Below are 27,498 nucleotides of genomic sequence, written 5' to 3'. Positions count from 1 at the left end.
GTGTGATGTTTTAAGTGGGGTTCCTCAGGGATCAGTTTTTGGGCCTCTTTTGTTTATTGTATTTATGAATGACATCAATGAAAATATTTCTGGAAGCATGAATTGTTTTGCTGATGATGTAAAAGTTATGGGGATTGTCGAAAATGAAGAACAAGTAAATCAGCTTCAAGAGGATTTAGATCATATTATGAAGTGGGCAGATAAATGGGGTATGGCAGTTAATGTAGGGAAATGTCAAGTGCTACACTTAGGTCATGGAAATAAGCGTATGAGATATCATTTACAGGGTTCAGTCATAAATCAAGCAGAAAATGTTATGGATCTGGGTATCTTAATAAATCAGGACTTCAAGTTTAGTCAACAGTGCAGTATTGCTAGTAACAAAGCCAACAAAATGCTTGGGTTTATCAATAGATCTATTTCAAACAAATCTAAGAAAGTTCTTCTGCCTTTATATAGGAGTTTAGTAAGACCTCATTTGGAGTACGCTGTTCAGTTTTGGTCGCCTTATCTGAATAAAGATATTTTTGTATTGGAAAGGGTTCAAAGAAGGGTAACTAAATTAGTAAAGGGACTCTCAGATTTAGATTATGATACCAGACTTAATAGGTTTAACATGTATAGCCTGAAGCAAAGGAGAGTCAGAGTGGACATGATTCAGTTATTTAAATTTATCAAAATGAAAGATGTAAATGGATTAAATTTTTGCGGGGAAAGCAGGACAAGGGGTCATTGTTTTAAGCTATTTAAATCTCAGGCTAACTTGGAAATCAGGAAAAACTACCACTTTAGCAGGGTCGTGGGCACTTGGAATAGCTTACCGGAAGAGACGGTAATGAGAAAGAGGGTTGAATAGCTTTAAGAGGGCCATTGATCTTCATTGGGGACTAATTAATTGACTAGGACCAGCCTAGCAGGGCCCAGAGCCTGTTGCTGGTCGTCACATTTGTATTTGTATTTGAACTGTTGAAACTCTTTGCAAGACATTAACTTAGACTCTGGAGCAACTGTTGCAGTTAGGGCTTAATTTGTATTACAAAATTTATACGAATCAATGCTCTAGTCATAAAAGTAGCCTACTGTTCCTAAATTTAAAAATAAAGGTCTGAAAAAAGCTGAAACTTTAGAATGTTATTGTGTTACTTAGATTAAAATTTGCGAAGTAAAGAACTTTATTTTTCTGAAAGCATATCCCAAAAAGCAGGGCAAGATGCATTTATCTATAAATCATGATTAGACTTTTTGTATGTAATGAAAAATAATTGTAATTAAAGTTGAAAAGTAAGACATTTATGTCTATCAAGTATTTTCTGTGGTATTTTTCATGTTGCTATTTTAAAAAATCGTTATAGAATAGTAAATTCAACAAAAAGCAGAGAATATACATTTTTCTGCAAGAAGCCATAAGATATACAGCATATGCTATTTGATGCTACATCAACTTGTTTTCAATACTTAATGTTCCTGAATTATGTCTAATGTTTAAAATTTAAATTAAAATTGTAAAGAAGTATAGGGACTGAACTCTCTTGAGCATCACAGTGAAGCATGTATTTAACTAAGTTTGTGTGCTTTAGACTGTTGGGCTCACAAAGCTGTAGTGTTGAACTCTAGTTAAATATTAGCTCCGCTGCCAGGGCCGATCCTAGCAGGTGTGCAGTAGGGAGGGTCGACTTTGACTCTTTTTTGAAATTGAAACGCTTGTGGTGGGAAAAATTGTGCATTGGCGTCAAATGCTCGCATAAAATTTTTTTTTTGAAATCAAAATATATTTAGATCCTCCGCCAGCCCCTTAAAGTTTGGTCAAATATGTAAAAACTGACATTTTTTAAATTTTTTAAAAAAAATCTTATGTATAATATTTTTAATCGCCTGTGGTGGGAAAAGTTGTGTATTGACATCTAATGCTCATATAAATTTGTTTTTGGTAATCAAGATATATTTAGATCCCTCACCAGTCCCTTGAAATTTCACCAAATATGGAAAAATTGACATTTATTTGTTATTTTTTAAATTTCTCATGTTTGATTTTTTTATTCACCCGTAGTGAAAATGATTACCTAGTAAGATTCTTCACTCATAAGTAATAATAATATTCAAGCTCCGCTCAACCGGTAAAATTTGGAATATTTTCATAATTTTTAAAATCTTGACACTTTAAAGCAAAAATTTTATCCAACATTTTTTTTTTAATTTAAGCATTTTTTATACTTTATTTTTTGTAATAACACTATAGAATTCTTTAGGATTAAAACATAGGTATATAAGATTAAAGTACCAGAAGTCCATCGTCGCAGTTTTACAGCAGCTCTTCCCTCATTTTCCCTAAGTATTAGGGGAAAATGACTAAGAATTTACCTTGGAGTTTTTTTGTAATAAAGAAGTTTTATACCTTATACATTGCTTTGTTCTCAAATTTTGGCATTAATTTTCGGTAAGCCAATGTTGTACGTATAGAGCCATCATGGCGTGTTGCTCCACAAACAGATCAAGATGCTTCTGTCACCAACCTAACTGCTCTTTCTACCGCTTGTGTATGACATGGTAAATTTCACAACTCACTTTCAATAACGCCACCCATTTCAGCTACTTTCTCAAGTTCCGCATTGGGTATATGTTTGGTGAGTGGAGGGTCTGTAAGAACACAATTTTGCCAATTTATCAATTCTGTATAGTCTTTTTCTTGAAAATTTAGAGGTGGAATGGCAAAATCAAGAACAGTTTCATTAGTAAGAGTTTGGGCCTTCAGGACTGTTCTGTAGCCTAATTTCCTTACTGAGGATCGCGTGCCGTTGATCATGGCTATCAGCAGGTTTTCTGGATGACCAAAAAAACCATTTCTTTGTATAACAGGGTCAACTACTGGTTTCAGATCATCGCTAAGATATCTTGAGTATTGGATAACTTCCCAAAGATGCTGTGCACCGGCTGTGCATGAAGGCTCAGTTTTAATCAAAAACCAAACTTTTGCATACACTTTTATAATGTATTCTACAGTAGTCCCTATTTCCAGCAATGACTCTTTTGTACCAACATACAAACGAAGTAGGGGAGAGGGGGGCACATGTAAACATGGGGCAACAAACCATATTTTACCCAGATAACATGAGGAAAAAAATCTGAAAAAAATTCATGTAGATGACAGCAGTAGTACTATATGCTACCTGAAATTTCAAAGATCTCAACCATTTTGTTTTTTAGTTATCATAATAACTTCTGTTTTGGAAGGCGCCAGTAAACTTTCATGTTCCAATTCTCAGAGTAAAAACACATTCAACACTATCTTTATTGTGATTTGAACTTTATTCATTTTGAAGTGGGATTTATAAAGTAAGTTTTTGTACTCTAATTTTTTAAAAAAATTTGAAAGAAATATTGCTTTTTATCAGATTAGGCTTAAGTTGTTATATGGGGCACATGTGAACACACTATGTAGGGGCAGGTGTGAACTGTTTACATGTGCCCCATACTGATTTTTTTTAGTTATTTCAATTTCAAAAATTGTTTATTTTTTTATTTGATTAGGCTAATTAAAAAACATTGAATACTTAAAAATTTTAATAATTGAAGTTAGTATCAGCTGTATCGCGACTGTGTTGGAGGCCCCAAAAGTGATCGGGGTTTGTGGAGAGAAACAAGTTGGACAAAATGTTTCAGGCGAGAGATGTGAACTTGTATCATTTTGTGGTATAGTTAATGCAATGGGAAACACTGTACCTCCTGTTTTTGTATTCTCAAGAAAAAGATACAAAGATATTTTCTTAAATGGAGCACCATCAGAAAGCTTAGGGTTAGTATCCAAAACTGGATGGATGACAGCAGATATCTTCCTAGATGTTGTAAAGCACTTCCAAAAGTACTCCCGCTGTACCGCAGCAAATCCTGTTTTGCTTCTACTTGATAATCATGAACGTAATATCAGTTTGGATGTAATATTATTTTGTCGTGAAAATGGAATAGTTCTCCTTACATTCCCCCTTCATTGTTTACATCGCTTACAGCCTTTGGATGTAGGTGTTTATGGCCCCTTTAAATCTGCACTGAAAACTTCTTTTAATGACTGGTTGACATTACACCCAGGAAAAAGAATAACCATATATGAAATTGGTCCATGTTCTTCACCAGCTTTCACAGCAGCCTTTACATCCAAAAATATTAAATCGGGTTTTTCTAAACCAGGAATTTGGCTGTTATCTCGGCTTGCTTTTACTGACGCTGATTTCATCCCAATTCAAATAACAAGCTTAATGCCAGTTAATCCTGAGGATGCCTCCACCAGCTGCAATGCACATTCAAGTCCTACCCCAAAATGTGTGAGACCATTGCCTAGAATAGAATTTGACGATTCCACTCTAGGGAAAAGTAAGCAGCGTCAAAAAAGAAAATCAAGAATTTTCACAGACACCCCCGAAAAAGATATTGTTGTCAAAGCTATGGAAGAAAAGGCAGAGAAAATGAAGATAAAATGTGAAAGAGTTGCAAAGAAAAGAAAGCTAGAACTTGCTGAACTGTTGAAAAAGGAGCAGTCAAAGGTTGTAGTCAGTGACTCCGAGTCCGACATTAGCTTTGAAGAGAGCAGCCATCAAGAAATTTGTGCTGAAGTCAACCTTGCACCAGAAAATTTAGCTGTGAATGACTTTGACCTCGTAGAATTCACTACAAAAAAGACAAAAATTCACTATGTTTGGCTGTATCGAGAAAATGGAGAGTGATGAAGCAAATGTTAAATTCATGAGAAGCAGAAGAAAGAAACCTTTGTATTTCCAGAAACAGATGATACATCGATGGTAAACACTGATGATATTCTGCTAAAATTACCCCCACCAACAATTTTAGGTAGCACATATCAAGCTGCTTCTTCAGTTTCTTTTTCTGTAAAACTTGAAGGCTATAATGTTCGTTGAATCAAGTCAATTTATTATGTACTCAATATTTATATTTTCATTGTGTTTATTAATGTGTAATAAAGAGTACTTAAAGATATGCTTAGGTGCATTTTATACCATTTATGTATCTGTTCACTTGTGCTCCAGGTGTGTTTACAACTGCCCGCCCACCGGGGCTGATGTGAACAAAAAGTAACATATTTTAGAATTAATTTTTAGGTTGGAATTTACTCTTGTAGAAGGGGGATAACTGCATGAAAATATTAGCAAATGTTTGATTTATTGTATTTAGCACCTTTTTCTTTTTTATCTCAAATCAATAATGAAAAATATAGAAAAATGTCGTTTTTGTTCACATGTGCCCCCTCTCCCCTACTCTGTTTTCTGCTGTAAGTCACCTAGCATGAGATAGCTTTCCTGGTAATTTGGTGGCAGGGCCGATCCTAGCAGGTGTGCAGGGTGTGCACCGCACAAGGGCGGCCAAAGCAAGGGGCGGCCGCAGGCCGCATCATATAGTTCTTGTAATCAAGCAAAATTCCTCAAGAATATCTCACAAGATAACTTATAATAAATTGAATAAATATGCTGAATTTTAATACAGGGCCGTTTGAAGAGCTGACGGCGCCCGGGACGAAAGTTTACTGGCACCCCCCGCATACACACAGAAAAATCAAGTTAGTTAAACATCAATGCATAATAGATACTTATTTTTTTTCTAATTATGAACAAAACAATCAAATGGCTATGCATAAACAAATTAAAACAAAAGCAATGAATCTGCTTTGAATATTTGTGAAACATTAATGCCCCAAAAACTTTTCGAAAAAGGGAAATTTGAAAATCCGAATATTTATCTAGTAAAATGTTATACTACGAAATAATAAACAAACAATCAAAACTGAGTTGGTTATTCATATTGATCAAACCAAGAACACGAATAAATAATTTGCTGATTATAAATAGAAATGTATTTATCGAGGTAAATTACATCAAAATTAAATTTCGATCTGGACTCATCCAATGATTCTTTTCAAGAGTTTTTTACTTTTACTTGTACCAACTTAATACCAGCTTTCATATATGTTAAAAACAAAGCTGTTATTCCTTTGTATTAAATACTTGTAAGTTTTAGGGAGAAGCTCACAAATACTCAACAACATCGAAAATCGCTCAGAATAGCGTTTTTGGAGCTCTAATTTCAAAAAATCATTGGCCCAATTATTAAAAAATATGACCTTACAAATTGCATTTTAAGACTAGAGTTTAAGAAAATATTCGTGCAAGGGTCCCCATGCCGCCTTTCTTTAATATCACAAGCAATGGGTTTTTTAAACGACACTTACAAAAAATTTAACATTGCTTAAATTTTTTGAACCATAATTTTGAAAAATTTTCTTGGGAAATGCTCCAGATCCTCCTATCTATAAAATCTTCAAAGTTTGTTTAACACTAGAAAGACGACGTTTTCCGTATACCTAGAAAGACTAGCAGCGGTCATTTTGACCGCTGTACTTAAAAATGTGAAAATGATTTCTTTTCGAGATTTTTAGTCATAGAAAAGATTTGTTTTGATGCATCATAAATTCATTTAACAATTTATTCATAATATAACCTGTAAATTAGTCTGAGACAGCTTTATTTTAAATTTAATTTTACGTTCTATCAACTGAAAAGCATACATACAGTAAGTTAATGATATTGCGGAAGATTAAATTTGTACAAAATGGAGGACATTTTCTAAGCATGTAATCGCTAACAAGTATTTTCAACCATTCATGTGATTCATTTTTTAAATGCATAAATATCGTAATATACTTACATTACTCTTCTTTAGAATATTTACGAATAATCATCTTTATCACTTTCCATGTACATGAGCCGCAATTTTTTTTTTTTTTGCAATCAGAACAAATAGTTATAGTTTTATTTCCGCATTATTTAATTTGACATTGTTTTTTTTTCTCTCAGGCAGAAACTTGATCATCATCTTTTTGTGCAATGCTAGGTTTCGAAAATTTATCGCAATCAACTGATGATAGTATATTATTTTCATTGCTAGGAATGTCTTCCTCCTCACATCAGAGGCGTAGGAAGTATATAAACGTAGGGGGAGCTGGGGCTTCTGATAGGGATTCAAAGGACGGAAGCAGTAGCGCCACCAGATTTTTTTTTGGCGGGGAAGGGGGGGAGGAGCACGTGAAAAAAATTTCTTATTTGAAATGATTGTCGATCCTTTCGTCTTCCTCTCTCTTTCCCAGTAATATTTTCAATCATATCTAATATATAAATTGAGGTAGTGAGAAACAAAGGGATGTAAGTGGATATCTTCAAGTTTTGAGTAAAACGCGTTTAAAGATAACGTCTCAGGTAAGCCTTCATTGATATTTTTTCTAAATCATGCTGTACAGCAGAACCAACCAGCGCTTCTATGATTATCTCTCACCCCAAGACAGAGGAAAGGTTCCTCGACTATTTGTACTGGCTAACTCCAAATTTTTAATTTTGCTACTTACATCCTCTTGCTTCTCACCGCCTTAATAGTATATTGAGAGAAGGAGGTGATAAAACTTCTGGTTTTTTTGAAGGGGGTCGGTCAGTTCTCGAAGATGAGCACATATCAATAGGGGGCCCTGGTTCTTCAGCCCCGGAAAATTTCCGAAATCTTAGTTCTAAAAACGTAGTTTAGACAGTCTTTGGTAATGTTAAGGAGAGAAAATGTTCGAATGCCCTCCCTGGAAATTTTTCGGAATTTGTCTTTAAAGCGCGAATTCAGACCATATTTATGACATTAGGGAAAATGATATGACTCAAGGATTGTCCTCGATCGATTTACATCTCTTTCCCAATATTTCAAAATTGAAGTTCCAAAAACGCAATTGAAGACAGTTTTCAATGATGTCAGGGACAGGGGGAGGTTCTAGGGCTCTCTGGAATTTTTTAGAAATTGAAGTCTTAGAGAGCATTCCTCAATGAGGTTATTGGAAAAGATTCCTTCCCCTTAAAGTTTTAGAAATTGTAGTTTTAAAAACTGAATTTTCATCCTTCTTTTTTGATATCAGAGAGGAGTTTCGGGTGTCACTCTCCGAAAATTATTCGAGATAGATATTTGTTAATGTTAGAGGCGTAGCAATGTTTTGAAATTGAACGGAATATTATATAATCTATCCTATTGTGGAGGGCAAGGTGTTCAGTCATGGGTTCTCTTCAGTGAATTTTCAGGAAATCGCTCTAAAAATGAACATTGCAACACTTTTTAATGATTTAGGAGGTAGGGGAGGGCTTCTGCAGCGTAGCATTTAGAAGACTTTCTTTTATGAGAACTAGAAACAGAGGAGAAGAGAAACAGTGCTCCTGAAATGTGTTTAAATAAAACGTTCATTGTATAGTTCAGATTAAATGTTAGTAAAAGTACTTCAGAGAAACTATGAAATACTGTTTGTGCTTTTTTCTAACAATAAGTGAAAAGGAACATTTTTAATTGTGAAAATGGATATGAAAAGTTTCCCAGAATCTCAAACATTTTGAGGGGTAAGATAAATAAATACCTTTGTGCTGAACAGTAAAGTCAAACAAAACAACGTAAGTAGAAGCACAAATTTGTAAATTACAGCAGACACTTGTTTTGGCGTTACAGGGAACGCCTTTTTCAATGCAAAAAATAAAGAGCTTATGGATGAAAAGACATCTGACAAAAGCCAAGAGCAGATAAGCATGCAGCTTAAAAGATAAAAACAGCGGATTAGCCAAACACCAATGACAAAGTTATAAACGAGTCAGGAACCAATAGGAATGCAAGCCGAGGCCAAGAGCTTCCTCTTAAGTACGAACCCAAAAGAAAGAATTCAATTGGATAAAGATTAAGCCGAAGCTTAAACAAGAAGAAAAGAAATTGTCAATAACCGTGAACCGCAAGAAAGGAAAGGCAGAATGGAAAACCATGAAATAAAATAAACAGAAACAAAAAATGTTCGAAAAAAGGAAAGATAAATAGAAGAAAATTGGGGGGGGGGGGTCGATCAAGACAAAAAGGTAAAAATAAACAAAGGAAGATAGTTAAAAATGAATGGGAAAAAAAGGGGGGGGGGGATGGGGAAAGGACAGTATTAAAGATATGGGAGCCAAATGTTAGAAAAATATGGAACAGCACTAAGATCGTTTACTAAGTTAGAACTGTTCCTCAAAATATGAAAGGATTCCCAAAAGTTAAGATCTGATGAATTGGGGCATTTTTGGATAATCTGATAAGAGTTAAAATCAAAAGAGTGATTCGAATCCCAACAATGTTGAGCAATACTAGACTTATTTAATTGTTGTTTTTTCACATAATTTTGATGCTCTTTCAAACGAATTTTTAAAGCACGCCGAGTCTGTCCAATATAGGCAAGTTTACAACTACAATTAATTCTATAAATTCCAGTGGAATTTAACACCCAAAATATACGATCATAATCCCTCGAAAATTAGTTTAGAACTATTTTTTGTTCTATAACTACATTGCTAAACTTTTGAGAATTCGCTAAAGAATTTTCTTTGATCGGGGCTGAACTTTTTATGAAGAAATGAAAAAAATAAAAAAGAGAAAGAAACGATGGATAAAAATGCTAAATAAATTTGTTTGTAAATTGGACTTTTTTTTCTTTTCTTCCTCTGCATTGTTAGTTTTTTCTTTCTTTTTTTTTCTTTCTTTTTTTTTGATAATTGCAATAAACAAAAATATTATATGACCACTCAGTATTACTACGTGTCTGGAGCACCTTCATATTTAAATACAAAACTGGCTCATGATTATCCCTTTTTAGTGGAAGTGTGAGATACAAATGGCATGCAAAACTAAGAACATTAAACTGAGCTACAGTGTAATGTGTAATACACTTGCGAAAGACAAGTTCAAAGTGGAGAGGGCGGAAAACACCCCTATGTAGTTAACTTTTCTTTAATACTTTTCTTTTTCTTCCGAGAATCGAGAGGTTTGAAAAGAGGGAAACACAAATGTACTGACCACTCCATCTCTCCCCTTTCTTTGTTCGTTATTATGTAGAAATTCCTAAAAAAAGGTAGATTTCATTTTTTAAATCAGGTTTGAGATAGACAATGTACTGCTAAAAGCTATACGGTTAGGATTTTCCCGGGGGGAGCTGAGCCGGTCTGAAATATTATAGAGGGAGCTCAAGCTCCCCCAGCTCCCCCGCTTCCGACGCCTATGCCTCACATAATTCAGACTACGCATCCAAACCAGAATCAATTTCAGGAAAATCCTGTAACAGTTGCAAGAATTCATTTTCAGATAAGTTTTGCTTTCCAACGGTCCTTCGCGACATTATGAAGAGAATAATTTGACTGGACCTTTCAAGAACATCGAAGGGAACAAATGCCTATGTTTCAAGCCAAACACATGTTTTAGTGCTCAAAATAATTCCAGCACAAGTTTTTAGAATCCACCTGTTATAAATTCATTACTTTTCAAAACTAAAAGAATATTATATGTCCGGTCCCATGCTTTTCAAAATCACCTTTCTCAACTTTGCCCCCTGTTAGCAGAAAAAAAAGAAGCACGTGACCAACAGGTGTTTCGCATTTTCCTAACCGTTTAAAGAACTGCACCTGATCAGCAGATGCTACTCAAACCCACTAATTACAAAAGAATGCTATTCACCCTGACAACTAACAAAAAATCCATAGTGCACATATCTGATAAGAGAAAAGTGAACAAAACCGGAAGCATAAATAACAGCGGTCAAAATGACCGCCGGCAGTCTTTCTAGGTATAAACTCTTATAGCGACTGTAATAATGGGCCTAAAGAAATAAAATTTACTTTTGTGAGATCTTAATAAGTAGTTAGGAAAAGTCAATAAAGGGAAAAGAGTTTGAAAATAAAACGCAGCAAATATGAGCGTTTGAAAATCGTTTGCGGTCAAAATGACCGCTTCCGTCTTTCTAGTGTTAAAGTTGCGTTTTTGAAACTTCAATTTCGAAAATTTGCAGGGGGAGAAGGAATTGCTTTCAGTCTATTTAAAAAAATAATCGATCAGAAAGAGTCTCTGGGCCCTTACCGTAAAGTCAATAAACATGGCCCATAATCGTGTTTTGAAGGCTAAAATTTCATTTTTAAAACTAAATGTTTAAGAATTTTGACCGAACAGCTTTTGACCTTTTTTCCTATCCAACCAAAAAGATTGTTTTTTGAATGTGCTCCCTTAAAACTTTTTAATGGTTACGTCACTGCACTCAGGGGCAGAATTTAAGCAGGTTTGGTGAGAACTAGACAATAAGTACCTTTTGCTTGATACTAAACACTTACATTCCCAAAAATTGTATCTGCTTCAATGATACAAAGGAAACGAATGTTTTGAAGATTTAGAGAGAGAGAGGAATAATTTCGTGTCCTAGGAAAAAATAGAGAATCATTGCAATGATTCTCTATTTTGTTTGTCTATGATTGTGTATCTATGATACACCGAATGAGGGGCGCGTCAAGGCGCCCCTAATTTTATACAATCGGGGCATTTTATACGATGAGGGGCGCCGCAAAGCGCCCCTCGTGAAACTGTCGTTTTCGTGTGAATGTCGTGTTTCGTCAAAACGAGGGGCGCCTTGCGGCGCCCCCTCATTTCATGGCGCCAGGGGCGATTGCCCCACTCGACCCCTCCTTGAGACGGCTCTGAATTTTAAATGTTCAATTATCAAAGTATGCAAGTTTCGATTTCACGACAGCATAGCATAGTTTAAGAAAAATAGAATGTTAGGGAACATTTTGTTGGTTCATTGTCTATTAATATCTACTCTTTACACACATGCTTCATTTGGTTGCAAAATTTGTAACGGAACCGTTAATCAGGCATGGATACAGGGGAGGAGGAATGAGGGAAATGACCCCCTCCTGAAGCATGAAAGGTTGCCTTCTAAAAGGAGCACCGAGGGTGGCCACTAATGTTTACCTGCCCCCCCCCCCCCCCAACTTTTATAGACCTAAACAATGAAGACATATTTTATTTATTAAAAAAAAAGAAGCTATACTGATTAAATACTCTTGCAGGCATTTCAAACAACAAATTCTGTGTTCAATAATCATAGATGCGTGGAGACAAAGTGGAAAATTGTGACTCTCCTGGGAGTCGAACATATTTGAATGACGAACTAAAATTTTGTAATTTTCCCTTTTTACGATAATTTTTTCTAATTAAGCTCCCGAATGAACTGCAAAGTTTCTGATCAGGTAGGAGGACAGGGGTCTTGCACCGGGAAGCAAATTTAAATGTAGCTCCAAAACGAAGACCCAAAAGGATGCCATGACCTCCTTGAAGAGACTAAAGAAGGCTTAAAATTGCGTTTCTATGACTTAAATTTCAGAAACTTTCGCTGGTTGAAACACCGATTTTAAGGATCCAATTAAGTCTCTGATTCACCCCTTCCACCTTAACTTAATCAAACATAAGCCTGAAAATGTTGGCTCTAAAATCCAAAATGTGTTTTCAGAGGACAGCTTTTCCCAATGTCATTAAAAATTGCTTAAAGACATTTTTTGGATTTCTTTTTCGAAATTTTTGCGATGGAAGGCCCCGAAATCCATTCTCAAACATTACTACCAAAGACAGTTTCAATTAGTGTCTTTAGAGAGTTCTCTAATCCCACCCCCTCTCATTTAACGTATTGAAAAACAAACTAAAATTGCGTTTTTCAAACATCAGTTTCAAGAACTTTCGGAGAAGGACCTCGGATTCCCCTTTTCTCCAACCCTATCACTATACACCTCAAAATTTTGTTTTTAGACGGTTCCGTGGAGCCACAGAACCCTTCCTGCCTAAACTAGCCTGAAATTGACTTCAGTTTCAAAAAACAGTTCGTGATGGCACACTGATCCCCCACCCGCTCTTAGTCTCATCGTTCTCAAACAATGCCTAAAATATGATTTTGGGACTTCAATTTCTAAGAAATTCCGGTTTAGAATTGCCTGGCTTATGTAACTTTTCATGGCGCTAGGGCATACTCATCAATGGTCTAGGTGAGGTGGACAAAAGTCAATAGTTGCTTTTTTTAGATATTAATATCGATAAACATCCGAAAGATCCACCGAAGCTTCCCAGTTTCATTAACGTCACCAAAGATAATATATAACTGCGCTTTTAGAAATATCCACTTGGGAAGCCCAAAACCCTTCCCTCCCAAAAATAGCCCACAATGGATTTTAGTTCCGAAAAATATTTCGGTTCAGAACATTTTCACGTTACCCCTATCGTTTTCAAATATAGCCAACAAGGGGTTTTTGAAACAATAGTGCCGGGAAACACCTGGAGGAAGGCCGCCAGATCCCCTACCGTAAGCAAAGACACCCTAAATTTGCGTTTTAAACTTCAATTTCGAAAACTTTTGATAGAAGACAATTGAATCTCCCTCCCTCTAGCAACGTCAACAAAGGTAAACCAAATTTGCATGTTTAAAACTTCAGTTTCGGAAACTTTTTGGGAAGAGCGCGATCCTTTCTAAGCTACGCTCACCAAAAATAGCTTCGAGTTGATTTCAATTTTGAAAGAATTTTAGGAAAGAGCTCCAATATTACTTTCCCCTGACGTCTCGAAAAAGTTCCTGAAATTGCGATATTTGATTTTGAAAGAATTTTAGGAAAGAGCTCCAATATTACTTTCCCCTGAAGTCTCGAAAAAGTTCCTAAAATTGAGATATTTGACGTCAAATTTTGAAAATTTCTCCATGCAACTTGAATATATCCGACTCTTTTGTCCTTGCAACCGAACACAACCAAAGATGAACTAAAACTATTTTTCATACGCCAATTTCGATAATCTTCTCGGAGCAATCCCCCCCCCCCCCCCCACAGTGGGGCGGAAATGACAAAAACCGCTTAAAAGGGTTTTTTTTTTCTATATTCAACCAATTGCAGATTAATATATTTGCACAGGCCTATATCTTAGGCAATCAGAACTGGAATTTTAGAGCCCTCCGTCCACTACAAAGCTAAAGATAGCCTTTAGAAGGTGAAGAACCATGAATCAAGGAGATTTAAACAAATTGCTTTGAAGCAATCTATATATTTTTTTCTTATTAATGGCGGGTATATTTAATTTCTGTCGTGTCCGACGATAGTAAAAGAACAAAAAGAAAGAATAATAGAATATTCAAGCAGATAATTGGTTTTGATCAGCACCGAAAACTGGGGAATTCAAAGTTATTTTTTTCAAAACGCTCTACAAAAAAATGTCCTCTTATGTCCTCTTAGAAATTAATATTAATTAGTCATCAATGGTCTGTAGAAATACCCTGAAAAGGAATTAGCTGCGTAAACCTGCGAACTTTGGACTTTGAGCCCAAACAAATCGAGAAAAATCCATTATAACATGCTTGAGTAAGCAAACAAGCGAGAGAGGTTTAAAAACACTTTTAAGCGCTTTTTGGCGTTTTCGCCCCACTGTGCCCCCCTCCATCCTTCCTCTGATGTCACCGAAAATGCGCTTTTACGACTAGTAAATTTTGGCATTTATTACTTTCTTAAAAGATGTAAATTGTATATGAGGATTTTCTTACTAGAAAACTTTTCTTTCTTCTTATAAGTTCATCATTCTTCTGTTTTCTTTTTTTTTTAAACTAGAACTTGGTATACAAATTTGAAGAAAGATTTATATGGATGTTAAAGATTAGTCAAAATATGCAAATTACTCTTGAGGGGCGGCACATTAGGTCTTTGCACACAGGCGGCCGACACCCTAGGATCGGCCCTGTTTGGTGGACAGTGTTGTTGAACAATTTCCTGAACATATTGCTTGACATATTTGATACAAGTATTTTTGGTCAGTGCCAAGTCCGTCTGTATCAACTGTTGGCAAATCAAAAGCGATTTTTTTAAAAGTTGACAGTTGGAAGCTGCTCACTTGTGCCAAGAAGCTTCCCTATAGGACCATTATATGTTAAAGGACCTGTAGTGCTTCCATCAAGATGCCGTAACAGATAGCGTAAAGGTAGCTCATTAGTGTGCATTTGACATATGAGCCACTGCAACAGCCTTTTTAAATGCAGCTCAAACAATCTTATTACACCACCTTTCACACCAGTATTGACTGCTGTTCCATCTGATCCTACTGCAATTAAATCCACAGTAGATACTTAGGTTGTTTTTAAATGGTGGCAGAGTTAGACGTAAGGTGGCTAGATGTTGTTTGCTAGGGGCTCGGGTGAGAGATGTAAATAGGGTTGCTGAAAAGAAGGGGGTATTTAATAAAGAGGATGTAGTTACTTTGTGGGTGGGAACTAATGATGTAGGCCATAGTAACAATGATGAGTTTACAAAGGAATGGGATTCCCTGTTGGACAAAGCAACTAACTGTTCGGCAAATGTCCAAGTGGTTGGTTTGCTTCCCAGGTATGGAGTGCATAGGAGTTGGTTAAACCAATGGGCTAGGTGTATGAACCTGGTACTCAAGGAAATTTGCGTTAAGCATAGTATCAGGTTTATTGATGTGTGGAGTAGATGTAAACGAGATTGGATTGCTAGGGATGGCCTAAATCTGAGCTTTACAGGGGTCAAAATAGTTAGTGGTTTGGTTTTAGAGGCTTCAGAATCAAAAAACTAAGTTGGAATGGGGGGCATGGTTTAAGGAGCAGAATTCGAAAGGGTACTAACTATCGAGATTTTAGTAGAAACGGGAATAGGGTGGCTAATAAGAGAAAAGATTTTAACACTTGGGATTCAAACAATCGTGCAGCATTAAATAAAAGTAAGATAGGCTTACTTAAGGTTTTTTATACAAATGCTCGTAGTATTAGGAACAAGATGGAAGAATTGAAAAGCATAATTATAGACGAGAGGTTGGATATTATTGGAGTTACCGAGACATGGGCTACCGAAAGTGATGATGATTTATTATCTATTGATGGGTATAATTTGTTTAGACAAGATAGAGTAGGTAAAAGAGGTGGTGGGGTTTTATTTTATGTTAGAGACACTTTAATTTGCAATGAATTGGTAATTAATGATAAACCTAATGAGATTGATATGATTTGGCTGGAGTTGATTAGTAATAAGGGCAAAAAACTACGTTTGGGGAATATTTATAGGCCACCCAACTTAAGCCAGGATCAAGACGAACAGATGTTTAGTATTATTAGTGACATTTCTAGCAAGGGGTCAGTCATCATAATGGGAGATTTTAATTTTCCAGGAATTGATTGGAATAATTTTTACCATAGTAATAGCAGAGAAGAGGATTTTTTGAAAGTAATTGGTGACTGTTTCTTAGATCAAATTGAAACTCAGGGTACTCGACAGGACGCGATTTTAGATCTAGTTTTCTGCGACATGGAAGGCTCTGTTCAGGGGTTATGTGTAGGGGAACACATTGGAGATAGTGACCACAACAGTATTAGGTTTGGGATTAAATTTGATATGCACAAAGTAGAGAATTTTAGGTTTGTGCCCAATTTCAGAAATACTGACTTTGTGGCGCTTCGGCAGAGTTTGAAAGCAGTTTTTTCTTCTGGATTGGACAATAGCGATGTGAATCTTCAGTGGGCAGAGTTTAAGGAAAATCTAGCGAATACGGTTAGGGATCATGTTCCTTTTAGAAGAAAGGGTGTCAACACTAAAATTTGGCCAATGTGGTTCTCCAGGGAAACTAAAGACGCTCTAAATTACAAACAAGCTGCTTTTCATAGGTTTAGAGAAACAGGTCACAGTGCAGATAGGCTCCAATATTGTAAGGCAAGGCGTAAATTTAAGTATTTGGTACGGATTCAGAAAAGACAGTTGGAGCAAAGACTGGCAGATAACATAAACAGGAATCCCAAGAGGTTTTTTGCATACGCTAATTCGGGGAAAGTTCGAAATAGTCATATTGGGCCACTGGTTGATGAGCGCGGAATTTTAATTCAGGACGATAGTGATATTGCTAATGTTCTTAATAACTTTTTTTCGAGTGTTTTTAACGATAACTGTATCTCAACAGTTGACACCAACAAGACACAAGCTATAGTACAGCTTGAGGACTTTGTATTTTCCAGGGATGACGTTTTACTTCATTTGAAAAAAATTAAAGAGACTAAGGCTCCGGGGCCAGATAATATTTATCCGAAAATTTTAGTTGAATGTGCAGAGGAATTAGCAGATGTAATCGCAAAAATTTTCAATGCTTCTTATAATTCGGGGACAGTGCCAGAGTTCCTCAAGGATCAGTGTTAGGGCCTGTTTTGTTCATTGTCTTTATGAACGATATTCACAAAAATATTTCTAGGAACATGAATTGTTTTGCTGATGATGTCAAAGTTATGGGGACTGTAGAAAATGAAGAACAAGCAAATCAGCTGCAAGAGGATCTAGATCATATTACAGAGTGGGCTGATAAATGGGGTATGGCTGTTAATGTTGGGAAATGTCAAGTGCTACATTTAGGGCATGGAAATAAGTGTACAAGTTATTATTTGCAAGGTTCAGTCATTAGTCAGGCAGACAAAGTTACTGATCTGGGGGTCCTAATAAGTCAAGATTTAAAGTTTAGCCAACAGTGCAGCATTGCTAGCAACAAAGCCAATAAGATGCTTGGGTTTATCAATAGATCTATTTCAAATAAATCTAAAGAAGTTCTTCTGCCCTTATATAGAAGTTTGGTAAGACCCCATTTGGAGTATGCTGTTCAGTTTTGGTCTCCTTATCTTAAGAAAGACATTAATGTATTGGAAAGGGTTCAAAGGCGGGCTACAGGGCTAATAAGTGGACTTTCCCACTTAGATTATGATTCCAGGCTTAGAAGGCTAAAAATGTACAGTCTTGAGCAAAGAAGAGATTGAGGGGACATGATTCAGCTGTTTAAATTTATTAAAACGAAAGATGTTACGGGGCTAAAGTTTAGCACTGAAAACAGGACAAGGGGTCATTGTTTTAAGCTATTTAAATCTCAGGCTAACATGGATATTAGGAAAAATTATTATTTTAGCAGGGTAGTGGAACCTTGGAACAGCTTACCGGAAGAGGTGGTAATGAACAAAGGAGTAGACAGTTTTAAGAGGCCATTGATCTTCACTGGGGATTGTAAAATGACTAGGACCAGTCTAGCTGGGCCCAGAGCCTGTTGCTGGTCGTCACTTTTGTATTTGTATTTGTAAATAGTCTATGCTTGACAACACTTCATTCACTCTACCAATTCTTCTGCTCCGAGTTTTTCATTATGATTTCTATTTGGTTCCTATATGCTTGGCCAAGTGCCAAGAACATGCCGATTTGTCAGACTGGGGGGTGGGTGATTAGTTTCATTATATCACAGAGAAGAAGAAAAAAAATTCGGAGGAATCACACCATCTGTCTCTTTGACAGTTAAAACTAAGTAGAAGAAGCAAAAAAAAGGCAAAACGCGCCATTTCAGATTCGGCAATAGTGGTAAACATAAAATATGATAATTATTTTGTTCACAAACAAAGGGTCTTACTATTTACACCACAGGTGATTAAAAAAAATACATAAGAAATGAAAAAAAAGTTAAAAAAAAAAGTCTAATTTTACATATTTAGCGAAACTGCAGGGACCTGGCAGAAGGTATAAATATATTACAATTACCAAAAAAAAATTTTTAATGAACATTAGATGTCAATAAACAACTTTTCCCACCACAGGCGATTAAAAATATTATACATAAGATTTTTTAAAATTTTTTTAAAAATGTCAATTTTTACTTATTTGGCCAAACTTTAAGGGGCTGGTGGGGAATCTAAATATATTTTGATTTCCAAAAAAAGTTTTACGCGAGCATTTGATGCCAATACACAACTTTTCCCACTGCAGCCGTTTTCGATTTCAAAAAAAAAAAAGTCAAAATCGACCCACCCTAGTGTGCAGCGTGTGCCACGGCATACGGGCGGCCAAAGCAAGGGTTGGCTGTGGACCGCATACATCTCTATTAATCAAGCAAAATTTCTCAAGAGTTTCTCACACAAAAAAATTAAATATGTTGAATAGACTTATTAAGCTAAATTTTGATTATTTTAAGAATCAAAGTAAGCCCCTATTTCTCGATAGCATAACACAGTTTAAGAAAAATAGAATATTAGTGCACAGTATGGTAGCCCATTGTCCATTAATGTATGCGCTTTACACTTATTATTTAATTTAATTGCAAAATTTGTGACAGAGCCTGCAATCCGGAATGGATGCATGGGAGGGGCAATGAGGACAATTGTCCTCTCCTGTAGCAGTAAAGTATACCTTCTAAAAGGGGCGCCGAGTGTGGCCACTACTGCTTCTCCCCGTTTTTATGTAAATATTAAGCAATCAGGGTAAAAAAAGGGGTGGGGGAAAGAACTTTAGGAGGGAACTTCAACGTAATTTACCCCTAAATTCCCCATAAAGTCCTAGAATTGTTATTTTTGATGATAGTTTCAGAGTTTCTCAGCAAAAGGAGGGATTTGCCATTTCTGGGGTAATTTCTCCCACCTCAAACCTTTCTCTGATGTCACCGAAGATGGGCTAAAATGCGTGTTTGTGACTTGTAATTTTTGCTATCTATTACTTTCTTTAAAGCAATAAATTGTACATAAGGAGTTTCTCACTATAAAACTTTTCTAACTTTTTATTAATCCATCCTTTTTTTTTTTTTTCAATTCTAGCTTGATGCTGAAATTTGAAATTGAAGGAAAGAGGATGTTAAGTATTATAGTCAAACTATGGGAAATTTTCCAAAGTAGTGACACATTAGGTCTTTGCACGCGGGCAGCCAACACACTAGGATCGGGGCCCTGTCTGCCGCGTGAATCGTTTGGTACAAATGCATATTGCCAATATTTTTTTCCTGCAACTGTTTCAACTTCTATAGGCTGCAAAGAGGAAGTTCTGATTAAAGAGTGTATAGAGGAAGGCAGCTGTAGAGGTAAAAGATTGACCATTTATTTTGTTCAGGAATGAATTCAATTTTCAGTTTCTTTTGGATATTCCTTAGAAATTGCTAGAAAACTACAGTATAAGGAAATAAATGAAGAAAACAAAGCTTAGTGTTAAAATGAACAATAATTCATAAATTAACTTAAAAAATACGAATACAAATACAAAAGTGACGACCAGCAACAGGCTCTGGGCCCAGCTAGACTGGTCCTAGTCAATTTACAATCCCCAGTGAAGATCAATGGCCCTCTTAAAACTATCTACTCTCTTGCTCATTACCACTTCTTCCGGTAAACTTTTCCAAGGTTCCACTACCCTGCTAAAATAATAATTTTTCCTAACATTCATGTTAGCCTGAGATTTAAATAGCTTAAAACTATGACCCCTTGTCCTGTAGCCCCTACATTATTTGAAAGGAAAATATTTTCCTAGAAAAGCAGTTCTTGAAACAAATGCACCCGTGTTCATTCTGAGTTTGTTTGCTTGTTTTTTTTTTTTGAACAGCCTGAGCATAACATGCCTGGTGGAGTTTTCATGTCAAATAAACAATGGCATAAATGCATGTAACTGTACTTCTAGTAAATCTTGCATTAGATATTTGATTTTTCATCTGAACTGTTATAAAGCTTTAAATTTTTTTCAGGATGTCTCCCAAAGAATTGAAGTCTCATTTAGAAGTTACGCCTAAAGAACATAAAGATGCAACCTATATCGATAGAGTACCTGAAAAGCTTTCTTCTTCTCAAGTGCAAGATAAAAAAAAATTTGGACAAAAAGTAATGCACTAATGTTTTCATTTTCATAAATATTTTATGTACGGAAAAGTGTGTATGTATATGCATATCTTTTTGAAAGCTTATTGTATTTTATATGTGTTATAATGTCACGCTATTGTTTTAAATCAAAATTGATTTTTGATCAATTAAATTTAATTTACTCATTTTTAGAAATGCATAAAGTTGCCAACTATACTATTTATGCTTATTTGAATTCTTTTGTTTTTAATTATTCAGTGCTGATCCATTGAACGAAATTTTTCATGTAAAATTATAGATATACAGTGGATGCCGCTTTGTGTGATCACGCTTAATGTTATCAGAATTGTCCCGTCCAGTTGTGTTTGAGTACATTGAAAAATCATAGTTTTTTTGTAATCAAAATTTCTTTTGTTGTTATCAATTTAAAAGAAAATTATATTCCTTAAATCAGCGACAAATAAAAAAAATTTTTACAAAATATTTTCTAAAATTCAGTAAGAAAAAGTAATTTATCCCCCCATGTGATCAAGTAATTATCCAAGCCATTAAGGTATATTATAGAAGGGAAATGCTTTCAAAAGTCTTAAAAGATATGGGAACTCTCAAAACCCTCGTGCAAATGCTTTAACTAATGAAGCAAACATTTTAGAAGCCATACAGTTGTTAAAAATGTCAAGAGATAGTGTCTTGGAAAGAACAATTAGAAATTGCTTTACTCTTGGAGGATTTACAAAGCAGGTAACAACAGTGAAGTAAAGAATAAATACCTTTGTGCTGAGAATTAAAAAGTCAGTAATCCAACGTTATTAAACACAAAACTTGCAAATGATTGCAGACATGTGTTTCAGTGTTACAAGGAACACCTTTTTCAATGCATTGAAAAAGGTGTTCCTTGTAACACCAAAACAGGTGTCTGCAATCATTTGCAAGTTTTGTGCTTAATAACGTTGGATTACTGACTTTTTAACAGTGAAGTAGTTGTGATGAAATGGAAGCAATTTTCTGTCCCTCATAATGCCACAAATTTCAAATATTAGATGGGCATTAGCAAGAAAATTAGAAATTCTACTCAGCAGTAACTGCTGATGATATTTGCGAAGCTGTTGCCAAAGAACAAGCTTCAACACCGGATTTGGGTGGCAGTGAGCCTGGAAGTGTAATTGAGGCAAAAGATCCGACTGCTGCTCTAATGAAGAAGAGGGGGGGGGGCATTGAGCAGTTTCGTAAGCAGTATGATTATAAATGTTTTATAAATTTCATTACCCACAAACAAATATTTCTTCTCGACTACTGGTCAATAATTTACGTACGTATTATTTTGATGTATTTCTTTTGTTACTATATGTTTTTCAGTAAGTACATTCCTTTCATTTGAGGAAGACATGAAATAAGTTTGTCATCAGAAATCAACATGCAACTTTTGCTATTTATTATAATCGGACGGCTATTTTTATCAAATTACTTGTGTCCAAATGTGACCACATTAAGTGGCATCTACTGTAGTTAATTTCCAAAAGTGGCTACATGTACCCACTGATATTAATTTATCAAACAGCATGTTTTTTTCGAGCTGTGAGTTACTCTCAAATGTTAAGATTTTTAAATATTTATAATTATAAAATGATATGTCAGCAGCACAAAATTAAAGCATATAGCATTTTCTAATGAAAAACTCGGGCAGAGCAAGCCTTGAACATTTGTTTAGTCTTGAACTAATTATTTATTTTATTTTTTAATTGAAGTAGAGTTCACATGAAATATCAAAATTCATGAATTTGTTCAAAAAGCTGTTATTTGTAACAACCATGATTTTGTTATAATGGGGAAAATATGAAGAAATGCTTTGTCAATGTTAAGAGAAAAATTATATCACTATTTGTTATTGCAAATGCAGTTGATGAGCTATAAATTTGTGTTTTTTAAAATGCACATCCTTTCAGAAGTGAACAATATGTTGTGTAGTTGAAAAAGACCTGTCAGGAGAAAAAACTAATTAAAGTTCTTGGTGGACCTCACAAATGTGTCTTGGTTGAGTCAAATTAGAAAGCATATTTAAGTAAATCATTAACATTTTATTAGTACTAAAATACAACATGTTAACAAGAGAAAAGGCCTCTTAAAAATATATTATTCTTGTAGAATCCTATCCAGCAATAATAAAAATATTGCAGCGAACATGAACAATAAATAGAATAGTTATACCACAGGTGCTCCTAAAAAAGTTCATCTCGATAATGGAAAAACAGTCCAGCGATCTCGAATCATCTTCCGCCAGTTGATTCCAAACGAAGACTTGAAATATCCATGTAATGCCGGCCGGCCCAATTCATTTGGCATGTAGATCAAGTGGAACGCTATTCCATCATCAACAGGACGATAGATCCAAGGGCTGGTAGCCCACTACAACAACTTATGCCGGAGGAGACATCCTGGTAATGGTAGCAGGGGAGAGAGAGATCGATGGACGGATGTCCACCGCTTAAATACAGCTTCGATGACGTTCCACACAATTTACTTTTTTTTTGTTGCAAGTTCGATGAAATTCACTAAGAAAAATCAAAAAATATTTTTGGCAACACTTAATTTCGTTGAAACCGTTACATTGATGGGCAAGATTTTTTTTTCACTGTGATTTTTAACTGAACCGTCAATCAAGCACCATGCGGTTTGTTTACATTTCTCTTACTTTGCATGCAGGAAAGAACAAAAGTTTTGGGATTGTATTTAATTAGTGCGGCGTCAAGATATGGAGAGTCCCCTCACATAAAAATAGGTAAGTATTATTAATATCATTTCCCCAGTCCCGGAAAGTCAAGAAAACAAATAAAAAAAATCAAATATTTTGACAAGACCAATATTCTACATCGCAAACGCAACGGCACTCTCTGGCAAATTCAATTTTGAAACAGGTTTTCATCCTTTAACTGTAATTCTAAGTTTTAAAATAAAAATTGGGTTTGAAACACAGTAAAGTACCATTTATAGGTTTTTCAAGGGACTGTATGAAAAAAGCATATTAGTGAAAAAAAAAATGTATTATTGATATATGTTAATATGTATTGAGCTCTGCAGGGACCAATTTAAACAAGCTGATGTGTGCATCAAATGACTTCCTTTTACTGCAATTTAATGTCATTTCCCCATTATTGGCAATTTTAATGTGATTCATAAGTTTACTCTAAACATCACCAACAATGGCCAAAATAATATCTGATTTAAAAAAAAAGGCATCCGCCAAAATTGTCGTCAACTTGGTGACAAAATTTGGCGACCAAAAGACTGGCGATATATTGCCAAGTGTCCACCAAATTATTACACTACTTGAGTTTACATTGAAATTACCAATGATTTCTCCTCAAAAAGGGTCAAAACCCCCCTTTAGAAACACCCCAATGCAACCAAAAGGGGAGGTGCACAACTAGACCCCACTAGTGGTCTAGTTGTACACCTCCCACTAGGGGTGGTAGGGGCACTGGATGCCTCCCTCCAGGGATCCCACTAGGGGACCCCGCTAGGGGTCTAAGTACCAAATTTCAACTTTCTAGGACATACCGCTCTTGAGTTATGTGACATACATACGCACATACACACATATATACAGTGAAACCCCTCCTAACGGACACCCCTTTAATGCGGACACCCCTCTTATGCGGACAGTTTTTAATTCCTCGGCAGAGAGACATTAAACCTAATGTATAAGGAACCTCTCTCGTACGGACACCCTCAAATACGGACACGGACACCCTTTTCGAAGTCATTTACATTGACAGACATGCCGATCGCTACGGATTATCCGTAGTTACTACGGAAAAAATTTTAAAAAGTAAGTTAACTACGAATTACGGAAAAGGCCCTTTTTTCTATGGAAAATTTTTGTGACATCAACAAACGCTAAATGCGATGAAAAAAAAAAAAATTGGCGATCGCCAAAGCGAGCGAGTACTGACGATTATGGAAGTCTGCAGTCGCAGACAATGGGAGATGGAGAAATGGCGACGGTAGAAAGCAAAAGAATCCGGTTCTAACCGGAAATTCTCCCCACCACGTTGGGTGATATTTGCAGCAACCCTGTTCGTTCGCTTGCTCCTTGCTTCTTCGCACGTGTGTTTTTAGTCTCTGGTGTTTCTTTTCTCTGATTTGTTTATTTTCTTTAATGGATGGAAACACTCGATCGACGTCCCCTCTTCCCGAGAGTCGGGCTAAAAAAAAAAGTTGTCAGAAATTCACAGACGTTTGCACCAATGAGTTTCCTTGCTTGGAAAAATCTAAAAAATCGGAAAATATGGCGTTTTGTACGATTTGTACAAAAAACTTCAGTTTGGCGCACGGCGGCCGCGACGATTGTCGGCGGCACGTTTCAGCGAAGTCGCATGTCGAAAACTCCAAGGCGGTGCAGAACACTAAAGAAGTCTCCACTTTCTTCAGAAAAAAAAGATGAAAACTTGGAAGTCATCAAAGCAGAGTGTCTTTTCACTCGTTTTTTGATTGAGCATAATTTGCCCATTGCTACTGCAGACCATTCTAAACAGCTGTTTAAGGAAATGTTCCCAGACTTTTTTTCTTCAAGTTGTTTAAATTTTTCAGAATGATTTTTGTTGGAAAAAAAAAACAACCGAAGGAGGAATTAGTCAGCACAGCATGTTTAACTATCTTCTGTTTGGCTTGCAACAGATTTCTAAAATTCATGGACTCAGATTAAAAAGTTCAATTATTTCATCTTTTTTTTTCCTTTAAAGACTTTGCTTTAAATGTGTTTTAAAATATCTTAAAAAATAAGCTGTATATAAGTAACAGTCATCCTCATGTAAAAAAGGTATGTCATTTGAAAAATTTATATTAACTTTTGTTATTAGTTCTGTACATATGAATAAGTATTTTGAAAATTGCTTTAAGCTTTTCTGCCATAGCACACAAAATTATTTAAGTGGATTCATAGTATTTAATATTAGATTCATGAATGCTCTTGATACAAAAAGGAAATCATACTTGCATTAAGCAGTGAAGAAATTCAAATTATTATCCAGTGTATATTTAATTCCGTATTTCCTCTTATAATCTTGATGAACAAGTTTACTTGGTATAATACATATAACCTTTTAATTTTTCGACGTCGCTATGTGTTTGACTTTCGACTTTTGTGTTAGCGTTTGTCAGGCATTGTTAACTACTGATAAGCACTGAAAACTACTGAAAATTTTTTGAACTTCTACTGAAAGCTTGAATAAGAGAGTGGCATCTCTGCATTGATATATCCTTTTTTGCGGACAGTATTTAAAACTTGAGAATTAAATAGCTACTCCATTGAAAGGCTTCATTTAATGCAAAGTCAACCAGCTTATACGGAGATAAAAAAAATATTTCTTTGCAATTTTACTTTGTATCTACTGCGTAGCAAAAAATTTTCAGCTTGACACCAAAATGCATTTTTCATTCCAAAAAACATCATCAAATCGTCAAAAATAAAAGAAAAGAAAAGAGAAAATGATTATTCTGCAAGTTTCTGTCTGTATACCCCCACCCTTCCCCGTTGCCTTGTTCCTTTTCAGATGACTAACAAGCAGGCGTGTTGTGTCTAAGCGGAGCAGAGTTGAATATTTTATAGAGAGTAAAAGTAAAGCCAATGCAATATCATAAAGTAAACTTAAGGGTAAAAGCATTCAGTTGTTTCATTGTTCTCATTGAAATGGCTCTGAATACTCATCGTCAGCGTCGTACTCTTTCTCTTAAAGAAAAAATTGAAGTTATAGATTTCGCAGAAAAAAATAAAATTGGAATACGGAACATTGCTGAAAAGTTTGGTGTGGGACGCACACAAATTTGCTGTATATTAAAAGGAAAAGAGAAGTTTAGGAAAGAATGGTTCATAAATGGAAACCAAGAGAAGAAAAAAGATTTTCCTAAAAGTAATGCCCTTGCAGTGGATGAAATTGTGTTTAAATAGTTTGTGTCCGCAAGAAGCAAAAATATTCCGATTTCTGGCCCTATTTTACAAGAAAAGGCGAAAGAAGCAGCTACTGAAATGGGTATAGAAAATTTCAAAGCTTCCAATGGATGGTTAGATCGTTTTCGAACGAGACATGATATCGTTTTTAAAAAAATATGTGGTGAATCCATGGATGTGGATGCTGACGTTTGCGAGAAATGGTTTGAGAAAGTGCCTAGTTTGATTGAAAATTACGAGCCATGTGACATTTATAACATTGATGAGACCGGTTTGTTTTATAGAGCTCTGCCAGATAAAACCTTAACTTTACGGAAAGAAAACTGCTCTGGTGGCAAAATCTCCAAAGAACGCTTAACAGTTTTGTTGGGTGCCAGCATGGATGGTACAAAATTAAAACCAGTTGTCATCGGAAAAGCAGCCAGACCTCGGTGTTTTAAAGGACTGGATATAAAAAAATTACCTGTAGACTGGTATTCAAATAGAAGAGCGTGGATGACAACCAGTGTCATATCTGATTGACTTGTAACTTTTGATAAGAAGTTGGGGAGAGAAAAAAGGCATATTGTTATTTTTATGGACAACACGCCCTCCCATTCCAAAGACTTTCACTTGAAAAATATAGAAATAGTCTTCTTGCCAGCAAACACAACATCGAAATGCCAACCTATGGATGCTGGGATAATTCAAGCATTTAAAATTCAATACAGACAACTAGTTATGAAGCATTTAATCAATAAAATGGAAGAAACTAAAACAAGTAGCGAATTGTCCAAAACAATTGATGTGTTAGATGCAATCAGCTGGGTTAAGCACGCATGGAAGGAAGTTAAAAAAGAAACAATAGTAAGTTGCTTTAATCGCGTTGGATTCAAAAAAGGATCTGCCACAGAGGAAATTGACAACGAAGTTGATTGTGACAATGATGGATCCGATTTGCAGTCGTTAATGCAACAAGCAGGGTTCACAAATGTGACCGCTGAAGACTATGCTCCCATCGATGACCAAGTTTTCACTGAAGAAAGCGAAACAGAAATTGCAAGCA

General features: G+C 35.6%; 1 protein-coding gene across 1 annotated transcript in view; it reads left to right on the top strand.

Moving 5' to 3' along the window:
- LOC129219344 (ATP synthase mitochondrial F1 complex assembly factor 1-like) overlaps positions 1-27,498 on the top strand; it is a 254,835-nt gene that overhangs the window by 179,339 nt on the left and 47,998 nt on the right. The window contains exon 2 of the mRNA XM_054853707.1: positions 20,398-20,530. Coding sequence (XP_054709682.1) covers positions 20,398-20,530 — 133 coding nt within the window. The remainder of the gene's footprint in view (positions 1-20,397; positions 20,531-27,498) is intronic.

Source organism: Uloborus diversus, chromosome 3, assembly GCF_026930045.1.
Source record: "Uloborus diversus isolate 005 chromosome 3, Udiv.v.3.1, whole genome shotgun sequence".
Taxonomy (NCBI): Eukaryota; Metazoa; Arthropoda; class Arachnida; order Araneae; family Uloboridae; genus Uloborus; species Uloborus diversus.
This window is presented reverse-complemented; position numbering and strand designations above follow the sequence as displayed.